Source organism: Budorcas taxicolor, chromosome 18 (assembly GCF_023091745.1).
Source record: "Budorcas taxicolor isolate Tak-1 chromosome 18, Takin1.1, whole genome shotgun sequence".
NCBI classification, from domain to species: Eukaryota; Metazoa; Chordata; class Mammalia; order Artiodactyla; family Bovidae; genus Budorcas; species Budorcas taxicolor.
Genome location: NC_068927.1, coordinates 51868998 through 51890189, shown reverse-complemented (window position 1 = coordinate 51890189; position 21192 = coordinate 51868998). Strand labels below are relative to the sequence as shown.

Below are 21192 nucleotides of genomic sequence, written 5' to 3'. Positions count from 1 at the left end.
TACTAATTCTCCAGAGGCAAGAGAGAGCAGAGGTTGCAGAGGCCACGGGGTTTTATCATCTCAGCAGATCCCAAGCCAGCTCCCCAAGGGCCTCTGATGGGCTGGAGTTGTCTTGGTGGGCGATGCCATTGAACAGAGAGCACGTCCCCCATGGAAGAGGGGTGGTGCCAGCTGAAGGAAATCGTGGAGGCTGAACTTAGGGTGGTGGCCCTGCAAGGGTAGCTCTCAGACATTTTATCAGTGAGTGGCATTGCAACATAAGAGATTAAGCTTAGCTGGCCAGCAGAAGTGGGTGTCCTGTGCCCACTGGGGACAGGGCTGTGTCTGCGCATCTGTGAAGCGTGAGGTGTAGAGGAGGAGGCAGAGTCTGATGGAAGACCTAACTCCGTGTGGTCTGGGTTTAGGGGTTCATTGCTTTTTTTCAGTCATCCATCAGCAAATATTGTAAATGTCTGTCACCTACCACACACTGCCTCAGGTGCTGATGGTAGAGTGTTAAACAAGACAATAGGTTTTCCCTCAAGGAACAAGCATTAAGATGAAGCATTTCTCACCTTCTGGAATGATCTCCAGTGATCTCACAATCAATGAGTTGTCTGTAAGCTGGCAGGGATCACCACCGGACCCAGGGATGTCAGGCTTCTGATGTTTATTTGCAGCTCGGGGCATTGGAGGGGGGATGTCAGGGAATCCAAGACCCCTGTATAGAGCCACACAGCTCAGGGGCCATGGGCTGAGGTCCTTCATGGGAGGAGGGAGGTGGGAGAAGCAGGAAGATAAATAAGAAGGAGGACCACTCTGTGTAACCCATGGTCTACAACAGGGATGTACCTCAAAAACACCACACTAAGTGAAAGAATCCAGACACGAAGGAACACACATTGTATGATCCGTTTATATGAAATGTGCAGAATAGCAAGTTCACGGAGACAGCAAGCATTTGGTTTTGCCAGGGGTTGAGCACAAGGGAAAATGGGGAATGACTACTAAGGGGTACCAGGTTTTCCTCTGGGTGATGAAAATGTTTGAAACTAGATGATGGTGATGGCCAGGATTGTGAATGAACCAAGTGCCACCTCATTATACACTTGAGATTGGTTAGTTACAAGACATGAACTTCATCTTCATTTTAAACTCTATCTCGGGGACAGAAAGGAGCTGTGTGAAGAGTTCGGGTTCAAGAGCCAGGGACCCAGAGTGTGAATCTCGCTTCTCCACTCACTAGCCAGGTCACCTCAGACCATGCTGGCCATTGCATGGCCTCTGTTTACTCATCTGTACAATGGGCATGATCATTGTACTCACTGCATAGGGCTACTGGAAGGACTCAAGTGAGCTCATGGATGCACAGATCATGGAGCCCAAGATGTGGAGAAAGGGAGGCTGTGGTTATTCTCAAGAGGGAAATAGTCACTTGTGTAAGCTCTGGCCTCAGATGCAGAAATGCCGAGAGATACTGAGGCAAGTTCTCATTCTTTGCCTCATTTATTTAGCCAAATATATATATGTATACATCACTTGTGGAATTCTATTAATAGGTGAAAGGAAAACACCTCCTTGAGTTTAGAAGAGTGCAAAGGGACGGAAGGAGGTGAGACGCAGATGGGACTTTCCCATGGAGGTAGCATCGATGGAGGGGAGGAATGCTGGCTCATAGCACAGCCTGTCCAGAGGCAGAAAGACAGGGAGAGAGTTCAGGAGCCATTCTCTGCAGAGGTGGGGACACATATGACCCTGGCATCCTTGATCGCCTTCCCTCAGCCCCTTTGACGGGGCAGGAACTGGATCTGGTAGTTTGGGGGCACGTTGCCCACCCCACTCTCCTGGGGAGTAAGGTCGATGTCCTCAGGGGCCACGGGGCTGGCCACGGAGAAGTTCTGGAGGATGGTGGTGAAGAAGAGGAATAATTCGGTGCGGGCAATGCCTTCGCCAAGACAGATACGCTTCCCTGTGAGGACAGAACAGAGGTTCACAATGCGGACACGAGGCACAGACTCTCGGGTCACGGTATGCATCGGGGCAATGCACATACTTTGCCTTGTCACACCCCACAGCCCAGACACCTGTGTTCATTACAACAAAGTTGTGTGGGATTACCCTTTAACCTGTAGTCACGGTAGACTCTTAGATGATTTCAAAACTCTCTGAAAGCCAGTGCCAATTATGGGCTGAATGTACCTTGCTCATTTTTCTGGGACAGAGTTTGTAAGCTTCTGTTCAATTTCCAGAGAGTTCTGTGGCCCCAGAGAATGCAAGGATGCCTGACTGTGTGTGTGTGTGTGTGTGTGTGTGTGTGTGTGTGTTCATCTGCCTGCACATACAGACTGGTGCATATTTCTGACTTAATGTTTTCATGTCTGTCATACCTAATATGGGAAGAATGGTACCTATCTAGTAGGGCTCTTTTGAAGATAAAGAAGTTAGTGTTTTCTAAAATTTTTAGAAGACCTGACCAGTTCAGTTCAGTTCAGTTGCTCAGTCATGTCCAACTCTTTGCAACCCCATGGACTGCAGCACACCAGGCTTCCCTATCCTTTGCCATCATTGAGAGTTTGCTCAAACTCATGTCCATTGAGTCAGTGATACTATCCAACCATCTCATCCTCTGTCACCCTCTTCTCCTGCCCTCAGTCTTTCCCAACATCAGGGTCTTTTCAGATGAGTCAGTTCTTCTCATCAGGTGGCCAAAGTATTGGAGCTTCAGCTTCAGCATCAGCCCTTCCAATGAATATTCAGGGTTGATTTCCTTTAGGATAGACTGGTTTGATCTACTTGCAGTCCAAGGGACTCTCAAGAGTCTTCTCTAGCACCAGAATTCAAAAGCATCAATTCTTCAATGTTCAGCCTTCTTTATGGTCCATCTGTCAAATCCATACATGACTAATGAAAAGCCATAGCTTTGACTATATGGATCTTTGTTGGCAGAGTGATGTCTCTGCTTTTTAATACACCATCTAGGTTTGTCATGGCTTCTTCCAAGGAGCAAGCATCGTTTAATTTCATGGCTGCAATCATCATCTGCAGTGATTTTGGAGCCCAAGAAAATGAAATCTACCAGTTTCCACTTTCTCCCCATCTATTTGCCATGAAGTGACGGAACTGGATGCCATGATCTTCATGTTCTGAATGTTGTTTCACCCTCATCAAGTGGCTCTTTAGTTCCTCTTCGCTTATCTTCTTCTTTGCCCTTCTCTTCTGTAACCCACATCCCAGTCTTCCTGAGTTCTTTCTCAGATGAGCCATGCCATCTCCACCTTCAGGCTCTGCTCTTGCTTCTCCTTCTGAGAGAACATGCCTTCCAGTGGCTGGTTGATACTCCCTCATGATGTCATAGCTTAGAAGACACTCTTTAGGGTAAGCTCTTCCTCACTGACCCACCAGGAGTAGTCAGTATTTCCTATTTGATGTTCCCAAAGCCCCCATTAGAGCAGTTGTCATAATTATGGTTCGTTACATGAATAAGAGTTGGCCTCTGAGCACTTACTTTAGTCAAGGAGTTCTAAGCCCACGGAAACATTTATTCATTTAATTATAGACTTTTCTGTAACCATATGACCCGTGCTTATCTCCGTTGTTGGGCTGTAAACTTCCTGGGGCAGGAACTGTGTCTCTTCCTGACTTGTCTGATGTGTTATCTTCAACCTCTGATAAAATGTTTGGGTCATGGTGGTGCTCAACAGATTTGATACCTGTGTGTAGAGAGGTATAATTGTGCCCCTTACAGAGCTGTGCCTTTGGGACATGATCTTGGTTCTCAAGCCCCCTCTAGCATTGGCGTGAAGATGAGATGAGTTAATACAGGTAAAGCAACTGGCACAAATAAACTGCTCAATGAACAAAGACCTCTCTTTGATTGTCTTCAAGAGGTCACAGCACCTGCACTCTGGAATGCAGGCCCAGCTTACCTATGGAGAAGGGCATAAAAGCATCATTTTTCTTCACTGCCCCATTGGCATCCAGAAAGTGGTCAGGGTTGAAGTCATCTGGTTTCTCAAAGTAACGCGAGTCGTGGAGAGCAGAGCTCAGGATGGGATAGACTTCTGTGCCCTGAGGGAGGGTCACAAGATTGAAAGATATCATCATTTCCTCCTCCAACCCACCCCTACATATAATAAACCAAGGGTGAGTGATAAAACCAAAAAGAGGTCAAGGTTGGCAGATGAGAGAGAACCGAGGAGACCCACACAAGGGAGAGATGGGAGCCCAGTGAGGTGCTGTACCTTGGGGAGGATGTACCCTCGGAAATGAGTGTCTTTAGTGACCATGTGGGGCACACCAATGGGGAGAAGGTCCGCAAATCTCTGAATCTCATGGATGACTGCATCCGTGTATGGCATTTGGGCTCTGTCATCCAGGGCTGGAGGGCGATCTGAGCCAATCACCCGGTCAATCTCCTTGTGGACTCTCTCTGCACAGAAGAATGGGACCAGGGAACCTCATTTATATTTCTATGCTGGAACACAGTTCAATGTTCTATGAACCTTGGTCCGTTGATTTCCAGGCCAATGAGCCCAGAAAACCTATAGGAAATTGTTAGATCGTTGACACCCCTCTGAGTAACGAGCTTGTGGCAGGAGGTGAAGTGGGAAAACTGATTTCTCATCCGCTGGTATCTAATGAATGTTATGGATACTCTCCCAACATACACAAGCAAACACATGCACACACGTGCAGCCCACTTTTGCTCAGAATTTCAGACTAAGAACTCAAGGCTATGAACCTATCAAAGTTCCTCCTCTAAGATGAGTAGAAAGTGAGCTAATATTTATTGTGTGTATATTATAGACAGGCACTGTGCTAGGTCCTCAGGAATATAGCTGTGAAGTTACACCAGTGGATTAACCCATAAACAGCTGGGTAAATAAATGAGTACATCAATCAGTAGATCGATCGGTAGATCAATTCATGAGTGGAAAGACTGGTAAATAGGAGAAGGCTAATGAGTGGATGCATTATTAACTCATCAAAGGTTAATTTATCACTAAATGATCCACAGACAAATAAATGAACTTGATGAACCAATGACTCGTGTGAATGGCTGGGTGGCTAAATTCATGGAAGAACATGTGAACGAGTACATTTAAAGGGACAGCTGAGCAGAGGAATGAGTGGGTGGTAGGAGGGACTGAATGACAGATGTATGAATCAAGGTGAATAAATGAGTGAATTATTAAACAAATAAATGAAAAGATAGATGGATGAGGATGGAGTGAAAAACAAGTGATGGAAGGATTAAGGTCTGTAACCAATTTTAGAAAAACAGATGGACGCATGAATGAAGGAAGGAACAGACGACTCAGTGACAAACAGTTCGTTCAACGAATCGCTGTTTCAAATGATCAATAGATGAACCAGTCTGTCCAAATAAAGCATGGATATATATATCCTAGAGGAGTCATAGATGAAAGAATCTGAGCGCACAGGTTGATTGATGAGTTGAAAGGACAGATGGATAAATGATGGGTCGATCTTTAAGTGATAGGAAAAATAGTGGGAAAACAGATGGACAGATTTTTTTTTTTTTTCCTGCTACACTGTGCTACTTGCCAAATCTTAGTTTCCTGACCAGGAATTGAACCCAGGGCCATGGTAGTGAAAGCACTGAGTCCTAACCACTGGACCTCCAGGGAACTCCCCAGATTGACAGATTCTTCGTTCATCCACCCACCAACAGGGCTGGCTTAGTTGGGTAAATCATTCAAGACCTGTACTGCTCGGGGGACTTCCCTCGTGGTCCAGTGGTTAAGACTGCACACTGCCACAGCATGGGGTGCAAATTCCATCCCTGGTCAGGGGTCAAGTGATGAAGAAAAACAGAAACAACCTTCAGGGCTCCTGGTATAAGAGGGAAATGCTGCCTCTCTCATTCACCAAAGACCTCTAGCCCCGTTTCTGTACCTGCAAAGGGCTCAGAACCCCTCCGCAGCGTCTGTCCCCAGCTTGCCCACCTGCAATGTGGGGGTATTTGAGCATGAGCAGGAACCCATAGCGAAGCGTGGTGCTGGTCGTCTCCGTGCCGGCAAAGAACAGCGACAGAGCAGACATGATGAGGTTCCGATGATCGAACTGGCTGTGGGGGTCGGACTTGTCCTGCAGCCGGGTGGGTTGGGTGCCCATCAGGGGAGGCGGGGCCTGCTGCCCTCACCTCTTCGCTCCGGCCCCTCCACCTGGTTCTGGGTCTCACACCGTCCGGCCCTTCCCCCTTTCCTCTATGCTCTGTGCGTCCACCGTCTCTCTATCTCCGTCTCAACCTCTCTTCGCTCTGTCTTGCTCTGTTTCAATCATCTTGCATCTCTTTGGCGTGTTTGTCCCCCTTCCTCTCCGTCTCTTTCTGCCTCTGCGACTCTTTTCACCAGCTGCTGCAGTTTTCCCCCTTGTCCTGTATTTCCATGCCTCTGTCTCCTCCCTGCCATCTCCCCACTCTTTCCTCTCTCCCTCTGCTCCCTTACGATTCTCCCCTCCCCTCTCCCTCCCGCCACTGCTCCACTCCTTTCCTGTCCCTTCTCACTCCGCATCTTTTGTTCTCCTCCCTTCCACCCCCATTGCCTCTCCCAAATCCCACTTTTTCCATGCGAAGCAGGTAGCAGTCAATGAAATCCCGGGGGGCACTGGGGTCGAGGGTCGCACGGTGCTTCTCCACACTGCGGTCAATGAAGACGTTGACTTCCTGCAGGTTTTTGTAGATTTGCCTGTGTGAGCCAGGAAAGTACTTCAAGAAGCTGGAGTAGAGCTCGAACAGCTGCAGGAGAGAAGGGGCTGTGAGGCCCTTCTGGGGTTGAGCTAGCCGGTCACGGGGAGGGACAGCCCTCCTGGCCCCCTGTACCTTCACAAGGGATCTCTGTTTTCCTGCCTCTCTCTGCCTCTCTGGGGTGTCTTGGTCTCCCTGTCCCTGCCTCTGTCTCCCTCCGGCCCTTACTCTGTGTCTGAGCCCCTCACTCACTGCTTGTGTGTCCCCGCTGTGTAAGAGACCTCACTTTTCTCTTTCTGCATCTCGCCCCTCTCCTTGTGTCTTGTTAGTCTCCAGCCCACCTCTCTCTCTCCTTTCCACCTCTCATCTCCGTGGGTCTCCTGCTCATCCACCCTCTGCCCTGTCCCTGCCTACCCCAGCCAGTTTATCTGTTCTGCTCAAACCTCTCTCTGTCTCTTTCCACCTCTTGCATCCTTGTGTGTCAGGCGTTGATAACATGATGCTTACACAGAATGAAGCTGCTGACTATTTGGGAGCATATGTCTATTGCTTTGCCTAATGAGAAATGTAACATCTAACTTGTTGCCAACAGTTGCAAAAAAATGCAGGATAGTATAAATTATGATATGGAATTTCTCCTTCACCTGTCCTTCTAGAGATAACATGGTTAACTCTTTGGCAGATCTCCTTCCAGACTTTTCCCCTCTCTGTGGTTCTCTGTGAGAGGAGAAAATTGAAACCCCATGTTGGACTTCTGCATGGACTCATCTGAACTTCCTTCCAGATTTTCCAGGCCTGACTCTCCACTAGGATGTCATGGGAATTTGTATTTTTGATATTCATTCCTGTGACTCTGACCTGCACTCTCGGTTGAGAACAATAGCCAGGCAGACTTTTCTGAAGTTTCACTTTTTAATTTAACATACAATAGGGGTGGGGCTTCGCTGGTGGCTCAGAAGGTAAAGAATCTACCTACAATGCCGGGGTCTGGGTTAGGTCCCTGGGTCGGGAAGATCCCCTGGAGGAGAAAATGGCAAACCCTTCCAGCATTCGTGCCTGGAGAACTGCATGGACAGAGGAGCCTGGCAGGCTACAGTCCATGGGATCACAAAGAGTCAGACACGACTGAGGACTAGCACTTTCACTTTTCACAACAGGGATATTTCTAGGTTGACTGGGAAAGACAAACTTGATCATTTTGTTTTAAACGAGGAGCATGCTCGTGTGTGTGTCTTTGATTCCTCTCTCTGTTTCTCCCTCCGCCGTCACTCCCCTTTCTTCCTCTCACTCTCTCAGTCCTGTCTCACCATCTCTCCCTTCCCCCAGGTCTCTGTGTCCCTGTCTCTCTGTCTCTGTCTGTTGTCTTTGCCCTTCTTCTGGCTGGAAGCTGCATTTCCAGTTCACAAAAGCAAATCACCCCTCTCCCCTGCCTGGATGTCCACCTGAGCTCTGCCCTCTCAGACCTGGCTGGGCAAGGAGCTGATGAGCACGAAAGATTTGAATAACAACTCCAGCAGCCTCAGGAACTGAGGATCTCTGTAGTCAAAGCGTTTTCCGAAGACAATGGAGCAGATGATGTTGGCGGTGATGGAGTGGAAGTAGAAGACGGGATCCTGGAGGGCGCCTAGAGGGAAAGGGGTGGGTCGCAGGGCACAGACTCAAATGCCTGGGGACCTGTCTCTGTGTGACTCTCCTCTATCACTCAGTCACAATAAGTAAATTTAAAAAACAACTGGCATCGTAACAGCCAACACTCGCTAGCCTGGAAGTTGTGCCAGGCCCTATTCTAAGCACTTCACATATTATTTTATTAAATTCTCATCTCAGTCCTGTGAAGAAGGTGCAGAGCAGGTGTTCAATCAATTGCATGTGCCATTTACATAGCTCTGCTCTCCTGGTCCCTTAACTGTCCGCCCTGCCTGCCCCCCATCTGTTTTGTCCACCTCTAGAGTTCTCTGGTCTTTTGGGAACTGTTCTGCACTTGATTGTTGATGTCTAGATGTGCCAAGCTCGCCCCAGTCGGAGGGAGGGCGGGCTGTGCACCCAGGAGTGTCAGCTCAGTGCAGTCTCTCTCCCTGGGGCTCGCCTGTCCATCGCCTCTTGTTCCCTTGCACACCCTTTCCTGAGCCTGTCTCTCTCTAATCTTCGTGCCTCAGTTTCTCTCTGCCGTTGTTCCTTCCTGCCTCTCTGAGTCTCTTCTCTTTTTGCCTCTGTCCCTCCATCCCTGTCTCTTTCTTCCTCTCTGTGTCTCCATCTGAATCCCTCTGTCTCTTCTTGTCTTTCTTCTGAGTCCCTCCGTCCTTATACCTCTATAGCTCCCTGTGGCTCTGCCTCTTTCTCCCAGACTCTCCATTTGTGTCTCAAAATCTCTTAAGAAAGCATCTTGTCACCTCTATGTCTCAGACACACGTTTCTGAGGAATCCTAAAACCACTGGAAGTGCCCACTTGAATTCCTAAGAGCAGAAAACCCTGACTGCGCCCCCTTGCTCACTGCCAGTTGTTCACCTAAAGAAAGGAAAACACAATTTGTCCTTTTAAAAAAAAAAGTCTGTAGTTTTCTCTTTTTCTCTCTTTACTTTCTTTTTATTGAAGTCACATTTTGGCCCTTGACAGATACAATCAAACCATGAACTGGTTCCCTTGAACACAGGCAATTGACGTGCTATTTACTGTCTGAGTCGTCTTCACGTTCCTCTTGACACTGCACTTCCGTATCTCTCCTGCCCCTGCATTTCTCACCTACCACCTCTGCCCCGGCTCTCTGCCCCTCTCTCTGTCCCTGCTCCTCTGACGGTCTCCCAAGCTCTGTCTCCTCTCTGTACATCTCTCTCTCTGCCCTCCTATACCCTCTGTCTTTGGGCTACAGTCCTCACACAGCTTCCCGTGTTTCTCTCCTGCCCACCCCCCGCCCCAGGGCTCACCCTGGGATTTCCGCAGCTCCTCCACCAGACACTGAGCCTCCTCCTGAATCCGCTCCTCCACGCTCCGCTTTCCCATCCCGAAGTCCCTCATGGTGGCCAGAGAGAATCGCCGAAGGGCCTTCCAACGTTCCCCGTTGGCAAAGACAACACCTAGGGTTTAGGAGAGGCTTGGGTTGCAGAGGAATTTTCAAGGAGATTCTGGGTCCCGCTCCACCCCTTCCCTTCCCTTCCCAGCCTCACCCTCCCCAATCCCCATCCTCCAGCCCCTGTCCCTTCCCAGTGGCCCTGAGGCCCTTACCGTGTCCCTGGACAACTGGGTCAACAACGGCAATCTTCGCTCGGCCAGAGAAGACCTCGGCCTGGTCCACCAGGGCCTCCCGAATGGCCTCTGTCCCGCATATTATGACCACTGGCCTTGGCCCCAGGTACACCGTGAAGACATCCCCATATTTCTGTTGGAACTGCCAAGCACACCCACAGCCAGGGTTGCTATTAGTCGGTATGCACCTCTGTCGCCATCTCCACTTTTAAACCAGTAAAACACGTGTGTGTGTGTGTGTGTGTGTGTGTGTGTGTGTGAGTCACTCAGTTGTTTCTAACTCTTTGCGACCCCATAGATTGTAGCCCGTCAGACTTCTCTATCCATGGAATTCTCCAGGCAAGAATACTGGAGTGGGTTACCATGTCCTTCTCCGGGGGATCTTCCCAAACCAGGGATTGAACCTGGGTCTCCTGTATTGCAAGTAAACTCTTTACCATCTGAGCCACCAGGGAAGCCCTAAGACACTTGCGTATAGATTGGTGATTAGACACTTGCATATGGATTGATGACTAGCCACTGCGCCAAGACCTTACACCCCAGTCTGCCTTTTTGCTTCCCAGAACCCAGCAGTTAAAAGATTAACCCATGACCCAGCCCAGTTCACACTGGTTGGCTTGGTTGGTGTCTTAAGCAGCATGTGTGTGCTAAGTCACTTCAGTCGTGTCCAACTCTTTACGATCCTGTGGACTGTAGTCTGCCAGACTCCTCTATCCATAGGATTCTCCAGGCAAGAATACTGGAGTGGGTTGCCATGCTGTCCTCCAGGGGATCTTTCTGACCCAGGGATCGAACCAACATCTCTTACATCTCCTGCATTGACAGGTGGGTTCTTTACCACTAGCACCACCTGGAAAGCCCCCCAAGAATCACAGATGGTTAAATATTCCTATTAATAATTTCACCCAAGCCCAGGTGATATTAGTTGAGTCTGGTGAGATCTCCCTGGCATCTCAACTAAAGAATCATCCTTCTTGGAACTTCCCTGGTGGTCCACTGGCTAAGACTCTGAGCTCCCAATGCAGGGGCCCATGTTCAATCCCTGCTCAGGGAACTGGATCCCATTAAGTATTTGCATGCTGCAGTGAAGAGCAGCTAAGACCTAGCACAAGCAAAATAAATAAATAAAATATTTAAAAAAAATCATCCTTCTTGTGACCCACCTTCAACCCCCATCTGCCTCCTGGCAATTTCCCCAGAGAACCACCCACCCACTTGGGAGGCATGAAGGTAAAGTGATGGCCTTCTGGGGGTTATCATGAAATTTGAAAAGTCATAACATCAAGTCTTACCACTGGGGCAACAGCTCAACAGTATTTATTGAAGCTGGAGGCAGGTATACTGAGTAACTCAGCCACTTCATTCCCAGAAACACACTCAGCTAAAATGCATACACGTGCTCAGCAAAATAAAAAACAAGGAGATTCATAGATGCCTTATAATAAATGCTCTGCAACATAGGGAATAAACAGCTAGTGATGAATTCACATTGTGGACTACTATGCAACCATGAAAAAGAACAAACCACTTCTACAACCAACAACAAGAATGAAACTCACAGATGTAATGCTGAGTGAAAGCAACTAGACCCAGAAGAGTTCATATGTCATAACTGCATCTCTATGAAATTCAGAGACAGATAACAGGAACTTATAGAGTCAGAATAATAGGAGGGCAGTGACTGGAAGTGGAGAAGGCAAAGGCACCCCACTCCAGTCCTCTTGCCTGGAAAATCCCATGGGCGGAGGAGCCTGGAAGGGTGCAGCCCACGGGGTCGCGAAGAGTCGGACACGACTGAGTGACTTCACTTTCTCTTTTCACTTTCATGCATTGGAGAAGGAAACGGCAACCCACTCCAGTGTTCTTGCCTGGAGAATCCCAGGGACGGGGGAGCCTGGTAGGCTGCCATCTTATGGGGTCGCACAGAGTTGGACACGACTAAAGTGACTTAGCGGCAGCAGCAGTGACTGGAAGGGGGACTTAAGGGGGTATCTGGGCATGAGCCAAGTTGTTACGTATCTGTATGTCAACTCCATCAGTATGTTCATTTGAGAAAATTCACTGAACTGAGCACTTAGGATTTGTGTACTTTACCCTAAAGGTTAAACTTCAATTACAAATTGACTTACAGAAGAAGAAAGACCAACAGCATATGATATCACTTATATGTGGAAGCTAAAGTATGACACAGTCAGGGAACTAAGATTCTGCATGCTGCACAACGTGGCCAAAGAAATAATAATTAAATTAAGGTAACACAGTGTGAAGGAATAAAAGTGACACAAATGAAACAAATATGACACAAGTTAACATATCTAAGAACCAGAAACAGAATCGCAGACACAGAGAACAGACTGGCTGTTGTCAAGGGGGAGATCGCGTGATCGGAGAGGGAGGCTGGGCAGAGCAGATGCAAGCTTTCACATATGGAAGGGATAGACAATGAAGGCCTATTGCACAGCACAGGGAACTATACTCAATATCCCAAGGTAAACCATAATGGAAAAGAAGATTTTTAAAAAGGAATGCATGTATATGTACAACTGAATCACTTTGCTGTACAGCAGAAATCAGCAAAACTTGGTACAGCAGAAATCAGCAAAACTTGATAAATCAATGATACTGCAATTTCAAAAACTGATTTTAAAAGTTGACTTAAAATTATAAAACGGTTAAGTTTATTGAAAACTCTCACAGTGATCTCTGCAAACCTCTCTTGCTGGTCTCCTTACTTCGTTTCCTGTGCTACCCACAATCCTTTCACTGCACACCCCACCCTATCTTGAAACCAGAGCGATCTTATTGAAATGTAAATTAATTAATATCCCTAACCTGTTTCAAACCACCCAGCACTCCTACTCTCCTGAGTAAGGCCTGAAGTTTCCCCACGGTGGACAGAGCCTACGTGATGTTGCCCATCACCCCTGTGACACCTCCACCCACTCACAGAGATCCTTTGATTGCACAGATCCAGGCTCCCTGGGGCTCCCCAAACATGCTGAGCTTGCTCCTGCTTCTGAGTTCTGGCGCTGATACCTGTCGCTCATTGATATCTTCCACAGGCATCTTTCAGGGTGTCTGATCATCAAAAAAGCATGAGAGTTCCAGAAAAACATCTATTTCTGCTTTATTGACTATGCCAAAGCCTTTGACTGTGTGGATCACAATAAACTGTGGACAATTCTTCAAGAGATGGGAATACCAGACCACCCGACCTGCCTCTTGAGAAACCTATATGCAGGTCAGGAAGCAACAGTTAGAACTGGACATGGAACAACAGACTGGTTCCAAGTAGGAAAAGGAGTACGTCAAGGCTGTATATTGTCACCCTGCTCATTTAATTCTATGCAGAGTACATCATGAGAAACCCTGGGCTGGAAGAAACACAAGCTGGAATCAAGATTGCCAGGAGAAATATCAATAACCTCAGATATGCAGATGACACCACCCTTATGGCAGAAAGTGAAGAGGAACTAAAAAGCTTCTTGATGAAAGTGAAAGTAGAGAGTGAAAAAGTTGGCTTAAAGCTCAACATTCAGAAAATGAAGATCATGGCATCCGGTCCCATCACTTCATGGGAAATAGATGGGGAAACAGTGGAAACAGTGTCAGACTTTATTTTGGGGGGCTCCAAAATCACTGCAGATGGTGACTGCAGCCATGAAATTAAAAGACGCTTACTCCTTGGAAGGAAAGTTATGACCAACCTAGATAGCATATTCAAAAGCAGAGACATTACTTTGCAAACAAAGATCTTTCTAGTCAAGGCTATGGTTTTTCCTGTGGTCATGTATGGATGTGAGAGTTGGACTGCGAAGAAAGCTGAGCACCAAAGAATTGATGCTTTTGAACTGTGGTGTTGGAGAAGACTCTTGAGAGTCCCTTGGACTGCAAGGAGATCCAACCAGTCCATTCTGAAGGAGATCAGCCCTGGGATTTTTTTGGAAGGAATGATGCTGAAGCTGAAACTCCAGTAGTTTGGCCACATCATGCAAAGAGTTGACTCACTAGAAAAGACTCTGATGCTGGGAGAGATTGGGGGCAGGAGGAGAAGGGGACGACAGAGGATGAGATGGCTGGATGGCATCACTGACTCAATGGACGCGAGTCTGAGTGAACTCCAGGAGTTGGTGATGGACAGGGAGGCCTGGCGTGCTGCAGTTCATGGGGTCACAAAGAGTTGGACATGACTCAGCGACTAAACTGAACTGAACTGATCAGCAACAAGGCAAGATGGAGCTTTTCCTTCGCCACTCATTCTAAAGTAGCTTCAAGTAACTCCGGTCACTTTTTAAAAAATATATATTTATTTTTAATTAGAGGACAATGATTTTACACCATTACGCTGGTTTCTGCCGGATGTCAACATGAATCAGTCGTAGGTCCACCTATGTCCCCTCCCTCTTGAACCTCCCTCTCCCCTCCTGCCCCATCCCACTGCTCCAGGTGGTCACAGAGCCCTGGTTTGTAGCTCCTGCCACTCTTGAAAATATCACCTCGCTTTATTTTAATCATAGTTCTTACCAACCTAGTATTTCCTTCTCAGTGTGCCCTGTCTAATGCCATATCATCAATGCCTAGAATGTTTCTGGGCACACAGAAGGTGCCCAGTAAGTTACCATTGAATGAATGAATAGATCGAGTATTAATGAGCACTTACTGTATACCAAGCTCTACGCACTGTCTAGTCCTCACAACTCTCTTATGAGGCAGGCATTCTTATCATCACGACCTCATCTTGCTGAAGAGAAGCTAAGAGTCAATGAGTAAGAGTTGAATCTGGAACACAAACCCTCATCTGTCTGACTCCAGAAGGATTTGGATATAAATCATGACACCTACTAACCTATGACCTCTCTTTCCTTCCCTCCCTCCCTCTTTCTCTCCCAACCTCTCTCTCTCTCTCCAAAGATGCAATGGGAATGGAGGATCATGGGGAATTCCCTGGTGGTCCAGTGGTTGGAATTCCAAGCTCCCACTGTAGGGGGCACGAGTTCAATCCCTGGTTGGGGAATTAAGATCCTACATGCCGCATGACACGACAGGAAAAAAAGAGGATCACAGACACACAGAGAACACTTGCAAGGACTATAGAAGAGATTTAGGGGGTCTGAAACTAGCAAAAATTTATGCAAAATGTATGTGAATATTTGCGGGGGAGGGGATCCACCGTGCCTTAAACGCCCAAAGGATTTAGTGATCCCCAAGTTGTCAGAAGACACAGGAGAAGGGGTTTCGATCCCTGGGTTGGGAAGATCCCCTGGAGTAGAACATGGCAACCCACACAAGTATTCTTGCCTGGAGAATCCCATGGACAGAGCAGCCTGCCAGGCTACAGTCCATGGGGTCACAAAGAGCCAGACACGACTGAGTACGCATGTGATAACAATAAATAAAATAACAAATTGTTAGGCAGCTTCCATCTATGAAGGAGAAGAAAAGGCCTCCGTGCTGGACTAACACGTCCCCTCTGTGAAGTCCCAGGGTGTAACTACAGACCAGTGCCTTCCCCGGGCTGCCCTCACTATCTATTTCTCTAAGGTGAAGGCTACACCTCTTCTATCCCACAAGGTGTTGTAACCAAGACTTGATGAATCCCCTCCATGATGCAAATAAATCCAGCCACACAGTTCTGAGTGAAGAAACTAAGTCCAGGTATTTCCATGAAAGTCCATGGTGTTTACCCTTACGATGAAAACGAAATAATATACACTTGGGGCCTCCACATCTGTGATAAAACACTCTCCCTTAAAATCAAAGGGTGGTCCAGTGGTTAAAAATCCACTTTCCAATGCAGAGGACACGGGTTCGGTCCCTGGTCGGGGATCCACATGCCACAGAGGAACTAAATCAGAGGGCCACAGCTAAAGAGCTCTCGAGCTCTGAGCCTGCGCACTCTAGAGCCCGTGCGCTCCAAGTGAAGCTGGCTCACCACAGCTAGAGGAAGTCTGCACACCACAGCAAAGAGACAGCGGAGCTCAAAAAAAAAATCAAACACATGACAAGCCCAAGACTCAGGAGTGTGGTCGCTGCAGGGGTTGGGGGGAGGGGACAGAGGCACCTGGGGCTGCTAAAAGTTACTGTCAAGTGTTCCCTAAGCGGGCTCACGGGTGTAGATTACATGGTGGGTGTGCTCGGTTGCTCGGTGATGTCTGAATCCTTGCAGCCCCATGGACTGTAGCCCCCCAGGCTCCTCTGTCTATGGAATTTTCCAGGCAAGACTACTGGAGTGGGTTGCCGTTTCCTACTCCAAGGGATATTCCCAACAGAGGATTCGAACCCACTGACAGGCAGATTCTTTACCACTGCACCACCTGGGAAGCCCATTATTAATACATAAATAGATCATCAGTCATGAAATCGTGCCTAGAGAGCAGTGATGCAGGGCCTGGTAAACACTCCAGTGTCAGCTACTCATTGCGCGTTAACGTCTATGATTAGTAAGAACTTGGGGCCTGGCCTCCCGTGCTGTTCTCCCTCCCTCCTCCTCTTTGTCTGGCGCTGGCTGGGACCAATCTTTGACAGCTTTTGTTGGGGGGTACTACCACCCCTTTTCTCCCTCTCTCCCTGTGGCAGGCAGGGACTCGGGAGAAGGGGACAGAGGAGCAGGGATTTCTACACCCCTGGCTCACACCCAGACACCTCTTCACGCCCGCCTGCCCTCTCCAGGGACAGTGCCCACACACTTCCAGATGAGCAAGGGACGCCTCTGACTGCCTGATCGCCATCCACCACACTTCAGCTCCACATCCCTTCCTCACCGAACTTCCCACAGCCCACCCCTGAGCCTGGAAGGATGCCGCACATCTACTGGTGAATGATCCCCAGGGACGGAGGCAAGCAGCCACCCTCAGATCCCGCCCACCTGAGTCTCACCCTCAGGAAGGATTTGAGCAGGCCTTTTCTGTCCATCTGCAGTAGGTTCCCCAGGAAGGGCAGAGGACGGGGGCCAGGCGGGAGGTGGCCACGGGCCTTTGGGCGGCCTCTGGCCAGGAGGATCAAGAGTCCGGTGAGCAGAGCAAAGAGAAGGAGCACGCTGAGCTCCATGGCCGAAGGTTGACGGTCTTCCAACCTGCTGGGCTTCTGGCTGAGCCTTTTATACTAAGCTTGTCCCCACACCCAGTTATGTAACATCATCCATTCCCTGGCATCCTCCAAGAGTGTGAACTCAAAGAGAAGGAGCACACACTTCCTGCTCCGACAGTCAGCTGACCTGCTCCCCTGATACCTCTACAGCCCCTCCCTAGATGCTGGCAGAGACACCGCGGTAGCAATGACAAGGTCCACATGAGTCTGTTTACTTTTGTGGGTATGGAGAGCACCCACTGTCTCCCTGCTTTAGCTATGTTAGTGGGTTTGTGTTTACATACTTCGGTGCATACCTGCTTGCGTGTGTGTGCTTGCGTGATTCTTACACGTGAAAGAGGGTTTGTACTTATGTGAACATGCCTGTGTGTGTTTCTGTACATGACTGTGAGTGTGCTTATGCATGTGTCTCCACACGTGTGTGGACTTCTATGTATTTATGTGGGGTCTCACACCTGAAGGTGTGTCTGTGTTTTCACGGTGGTGGTGGTGGGGTGGGTCTGTGTGTGTGAGTCTGTGTGTGTGTCTGCATCCCAGCAGTCCCTGTCACTACAGGGCTTGCAGACACTCGGCCTTTCTCTCTCCAGCCCGCCTTCCTTCACCCTCCCTTCTGTGAGAGCCACAGATGGGAGAGGCGGGAGGAACAAAGCAATAGGGCAAGAGACAGTTCTCGGGTCTTCAGATCTCTGATGGCCCTGAGTTTCCTCCCTGCCTCCTGCTCTGTCTTCACAGCTGCAGGACACGCTGTGTGCGTGTCCCTCTCTCTCCTGCTATCTCTCTCTGTCTCCGTGTCTCTGTTTCACTCCTTAAACTCTGAGCTCCAGGAGCACAGAGACTGCGTGCAGTTTGATCAATGCCCGCTGAGCTTGCCTGTCTCCAGCATTCCCCTGAGCCTTTGGCAGGCTCAGTTTGTATTTACCAAATATGCTCATGATTGTGTCTGTGTCCACTTGTGGCCTGGGTCTGACTTTCCACCTCTCTCTGTCTCTCCTCTTTAGAAGGAGGGTGGCAGTCTCTTTCTTGCAATGTTAGGCAAACGTCTTGAGAACCCAAAACTCTGATCCCAGCAGCTGAGTCAGACTCCTCCAACCCAGTGTCCCTTCATCTCTTGAAGAGGTGGGACCTGTACTTTCCTGACCTTGGAGAGAGGCCACCATGAACTTTCCTCAACCCAGGTCCTGGGTTCCGCTGTGCTGTGTGAACTGGCACTGAACTTGGGTCCTTATTCCAGGCCCAGGAATCACTGATGGGGAGGCATGAAGTGCTTTACACAGAGGAAATCACCTGATCTTCACTCCGTTAATGGAGTGAATCACAGAGAGGTTAAGATCTTGCCCAAGGTCACACAGCCATCCTGTGGCAGCCTCAGGAGTCAAACCCAGACAGTCTTGCTCCAGAGTCTGTTCTTCCAACCATTTGACTGGGCTGCCTTGCAGAGAGAGAGGCAGAGATGCAGATGCAGAGTGAGATAACAGACAGGGAGCAGCAGAAGGGAGAAGAAACAGAAAGGGTGAGAGGCAGGAGAGGGCAGAACGCTCTAAGGGAAAGACTTCTCTGGGTAAGCAAGCGAGGGAAAACCTTGGTTAAGCAAGCTGCTTTCTTTCCTACAGGGCTTCTCAGAGCCCTTAGATTGCTAACACGAGCTGTCCATAACTCATCGAGAGGGGAGGGGACTTGACAGGAGCTCCCACTCTGTTTAGAGGACGCATCACAGTCTCTCGGGCAAGTGTCTGCTGCTCTTCGAGCTTCAGGTTTGCGCATCAGGAAAATGTGGGTACCTACCCTGTAGGATATTGATGAAAATGAAAATGAGACCCACTGTGCAGGGGGCCTGGCCCATAGCAAGTGTGCTATGGATGCATGGTGGCCACAGAGAGAGACACAGGGACCAAGACTGAGGAAGGCAGAGAGACAGACCCAGAAAGAGAGGCTTGAGACATGACTGAGGGGCACCCAAGACAAGGCTATGGTGAGACCTCAAGGACACAGCACACAGTTACTCATCCACTCAACAAGCAATTATTGGGTACCTACTGTGTGCTAGGCCGTTTTAGGCACTGGGGACACAGCTGTGAACAAAACATGAGTATCTTCGCTCTCACAGAGCTAACATTCTAGAGGGAGGGTGAGATAACAACAAAATGGTGATACATTCAGTAAATTCACATAGTGACAGGTAGTATACAGGCATCAAGCCCTTGGCTGTCCTTACTGGTTGTCTTATTACCTGTGCGCATTTTGTTTGATCAGCATCCACCTACACTGGATACATGGTAGTTTGATAATCACCCCGGGAGCATGATAAGTTTTATTGTCAGGGAAAGAGGCACAAAGGTGGAAATGGTGATACCTGTGATTGTGCGAGGACAGGCATGGTGAAGAGGCAGGCAGAGAGATAATGAGACATGATGAGGGAAACACAGAAGCCCAGGGACGGGAGGACAGAAAGACAGACATGAACACTGGAGAAACGAAGGCACTGGTAGTTGTTTAGTTGCTAAGTCATGTCCAACTCTTTGCGACCCCATAGACTCTAGCCCTCCAGACTCCTCTGTCCATGGGATTCCCCAGGTAAGAACACTGGAGTGGGTTCCATTCCCCTCTCCAGGGGATCTTCCCGGCAAAAGGATCAAGCCCGTGTCTCCCGCATTGGCAGGCGGGTTCTTTACCACTCAGCCCCCAGGGAAGCCCTAAATGAAGGCACACTAGGAGACAGCGAAGGACAGACGCATGTCCTGAGAGAACTGGTGAGGAGCTGAGGGACTAGTGAGGGGCTGAAGGAGGGGCTCTGGGCTGAGGGAACCCACGAGGGGCTCGGAGAGCTAGTGAGGAGCTGGTGGAACTGGTGAGATTCTGAAGGGAAAGTCAGGGGCCACCTGGGCCGATTGAGAGGCTCAGGGTAAAGCAAGGTGACACTCAGAATCAGAGACATAAAAACACAGAGACACGGAGAGACCCAGAAGAGAGGGCAACACCGTGCGATGAGACCCAGGGCAGCCGCAGCGACAACCGCCTGTCCAGAGACCACGACGGACAGACAGGTGGGTGCTGGTGTCTCAGGCCACCCCCCGTCGCCACAGCTGAGGGCCTGGCAGGGCCAGTGTTCACGGGGCGCCTGGGCCCAAAGCCCACGGTCATCGCTGTGAGGCTACCAGGCAGTGTGAGGCTGCTGGAGAGGTGGGTGCCTTCACTGGGCACTTTGGGCACAGCCATCGCCCAGGGGACCCTGTGGGTCAGTGGTGAGATGGGGGCGCCCGGCTCAGGGCTCACTTCGCACCCAGCAGGTCCCCTGCAAGGTGCAGCTCAGCCCAGTCGCTAAGCGCTCAGGCCCTAGAGTCAGAGGCTGCTGTTGCTTAGTCGCTCAGTCCTGCCCAGCTCTCTACGACCCCCGGGGCTGCAGCACGCCTGGCTTCCCTGTCCTTCAGCACCTCCCGGAGCTTGCTCAAACTCATGTCCATTGAGTCGCTGGTGCCATCCAACCATCTCATCCTCTGTCATCCCCTTCTCCTCCTGGCTTCAGTCTTTCCCAGAATCAGGGTCTTTTCTAATGAGTTGGCTCTTCATGTCAGGAGCCAGAGGACCCGAGTTCAAACCCCAGCCCCACCATCACTGTCTATATGCTGGCTGGTTCTCGAACCTCTCTGTACCTCTCTTCCCTCACCTGTAAAGCGGGGATAATGTCCAACCCCATCCCCAGGGATGTTGTGAGAGTTCAATCAGGTGTTACGCCTATTCGTGTTATACCCTGGTGGTCCAGTGGCTAAGACTCTGCACTGCCAATGCAGGGGGCCCAGGTTCCATCCCTGGTCAGGGAACGAGATCCCACATATCACAACTGATGATCCCCCATGCTGCAAACTAAAGATTCTGCATGCCACCACTAAGACCGAGCACAGTCAAATAAATAAAAATTAGAAATAATTTTAAAAAAAGAAAAAGCAACTTGGATAGATTCTAGCATGTAATACCCATTACACACCTGTTTGCCTGCTAAAGTCAGTTGAAACATTGGGAGGTTTGCTCCAAATCCTCTTTTGCCCATTCGCACGTGAAGGTGCACGATGGTTTCAGAATAGCGCTTTTAGCGGCATAAGGGTAAATCCCTTCAAGAAGCCAAGCACACGGTGTGGCTGAGCCCCTCTGCTGTTCACCTGAAATTATCTCAGCATCGTTGCTC

General features: G+C 49.2%; 1 protein-coding gene and 1 non-coding gene across 2 annotated transcripts; one reads left to right on the top strand and one right to left on the bottom strand.

Annotated features, from left to right (window-relative positions):
* Positions 1–1757: 1757 nt before the first annotated feature.
* Positions 1758–16976, bottom strand: LOC128063836 (cytochrome P450 2B4-like). Its single transcript, XM_052656658.1, has 9 exons — positions 16806–16976; positions 9909–10071; positions 9611–9760; positions 8152–8312; positions 6563–6739; positions 5949–6090; positions 4221–4408; positions 3906–4047; positions 1758–1948 (listed from the first exon to the last, which is right to left on the bottom strand). The coding sequence occupies exons 1-9, from the start codon at positions 16974–16976 to the stop codon at positions 1758–1760; spliced, it is 1485 nt and encodes a 494-aa protein (XP_052512618.1).
* A 3781-nt stretch (positions 16977–20757) lies between these two features.
* TRNAG-GCC (transfer RNA glycine (anticodon GCC)) lies at positions 20758–20830 on the top strand. Its single transcript has one exon. It is a non-coding gene; the product is annotated as a tRNA-Gly (tRNA).
* The last annotated feature ends 362 nt before the right edge of the window (positions 20831–21192 follow it).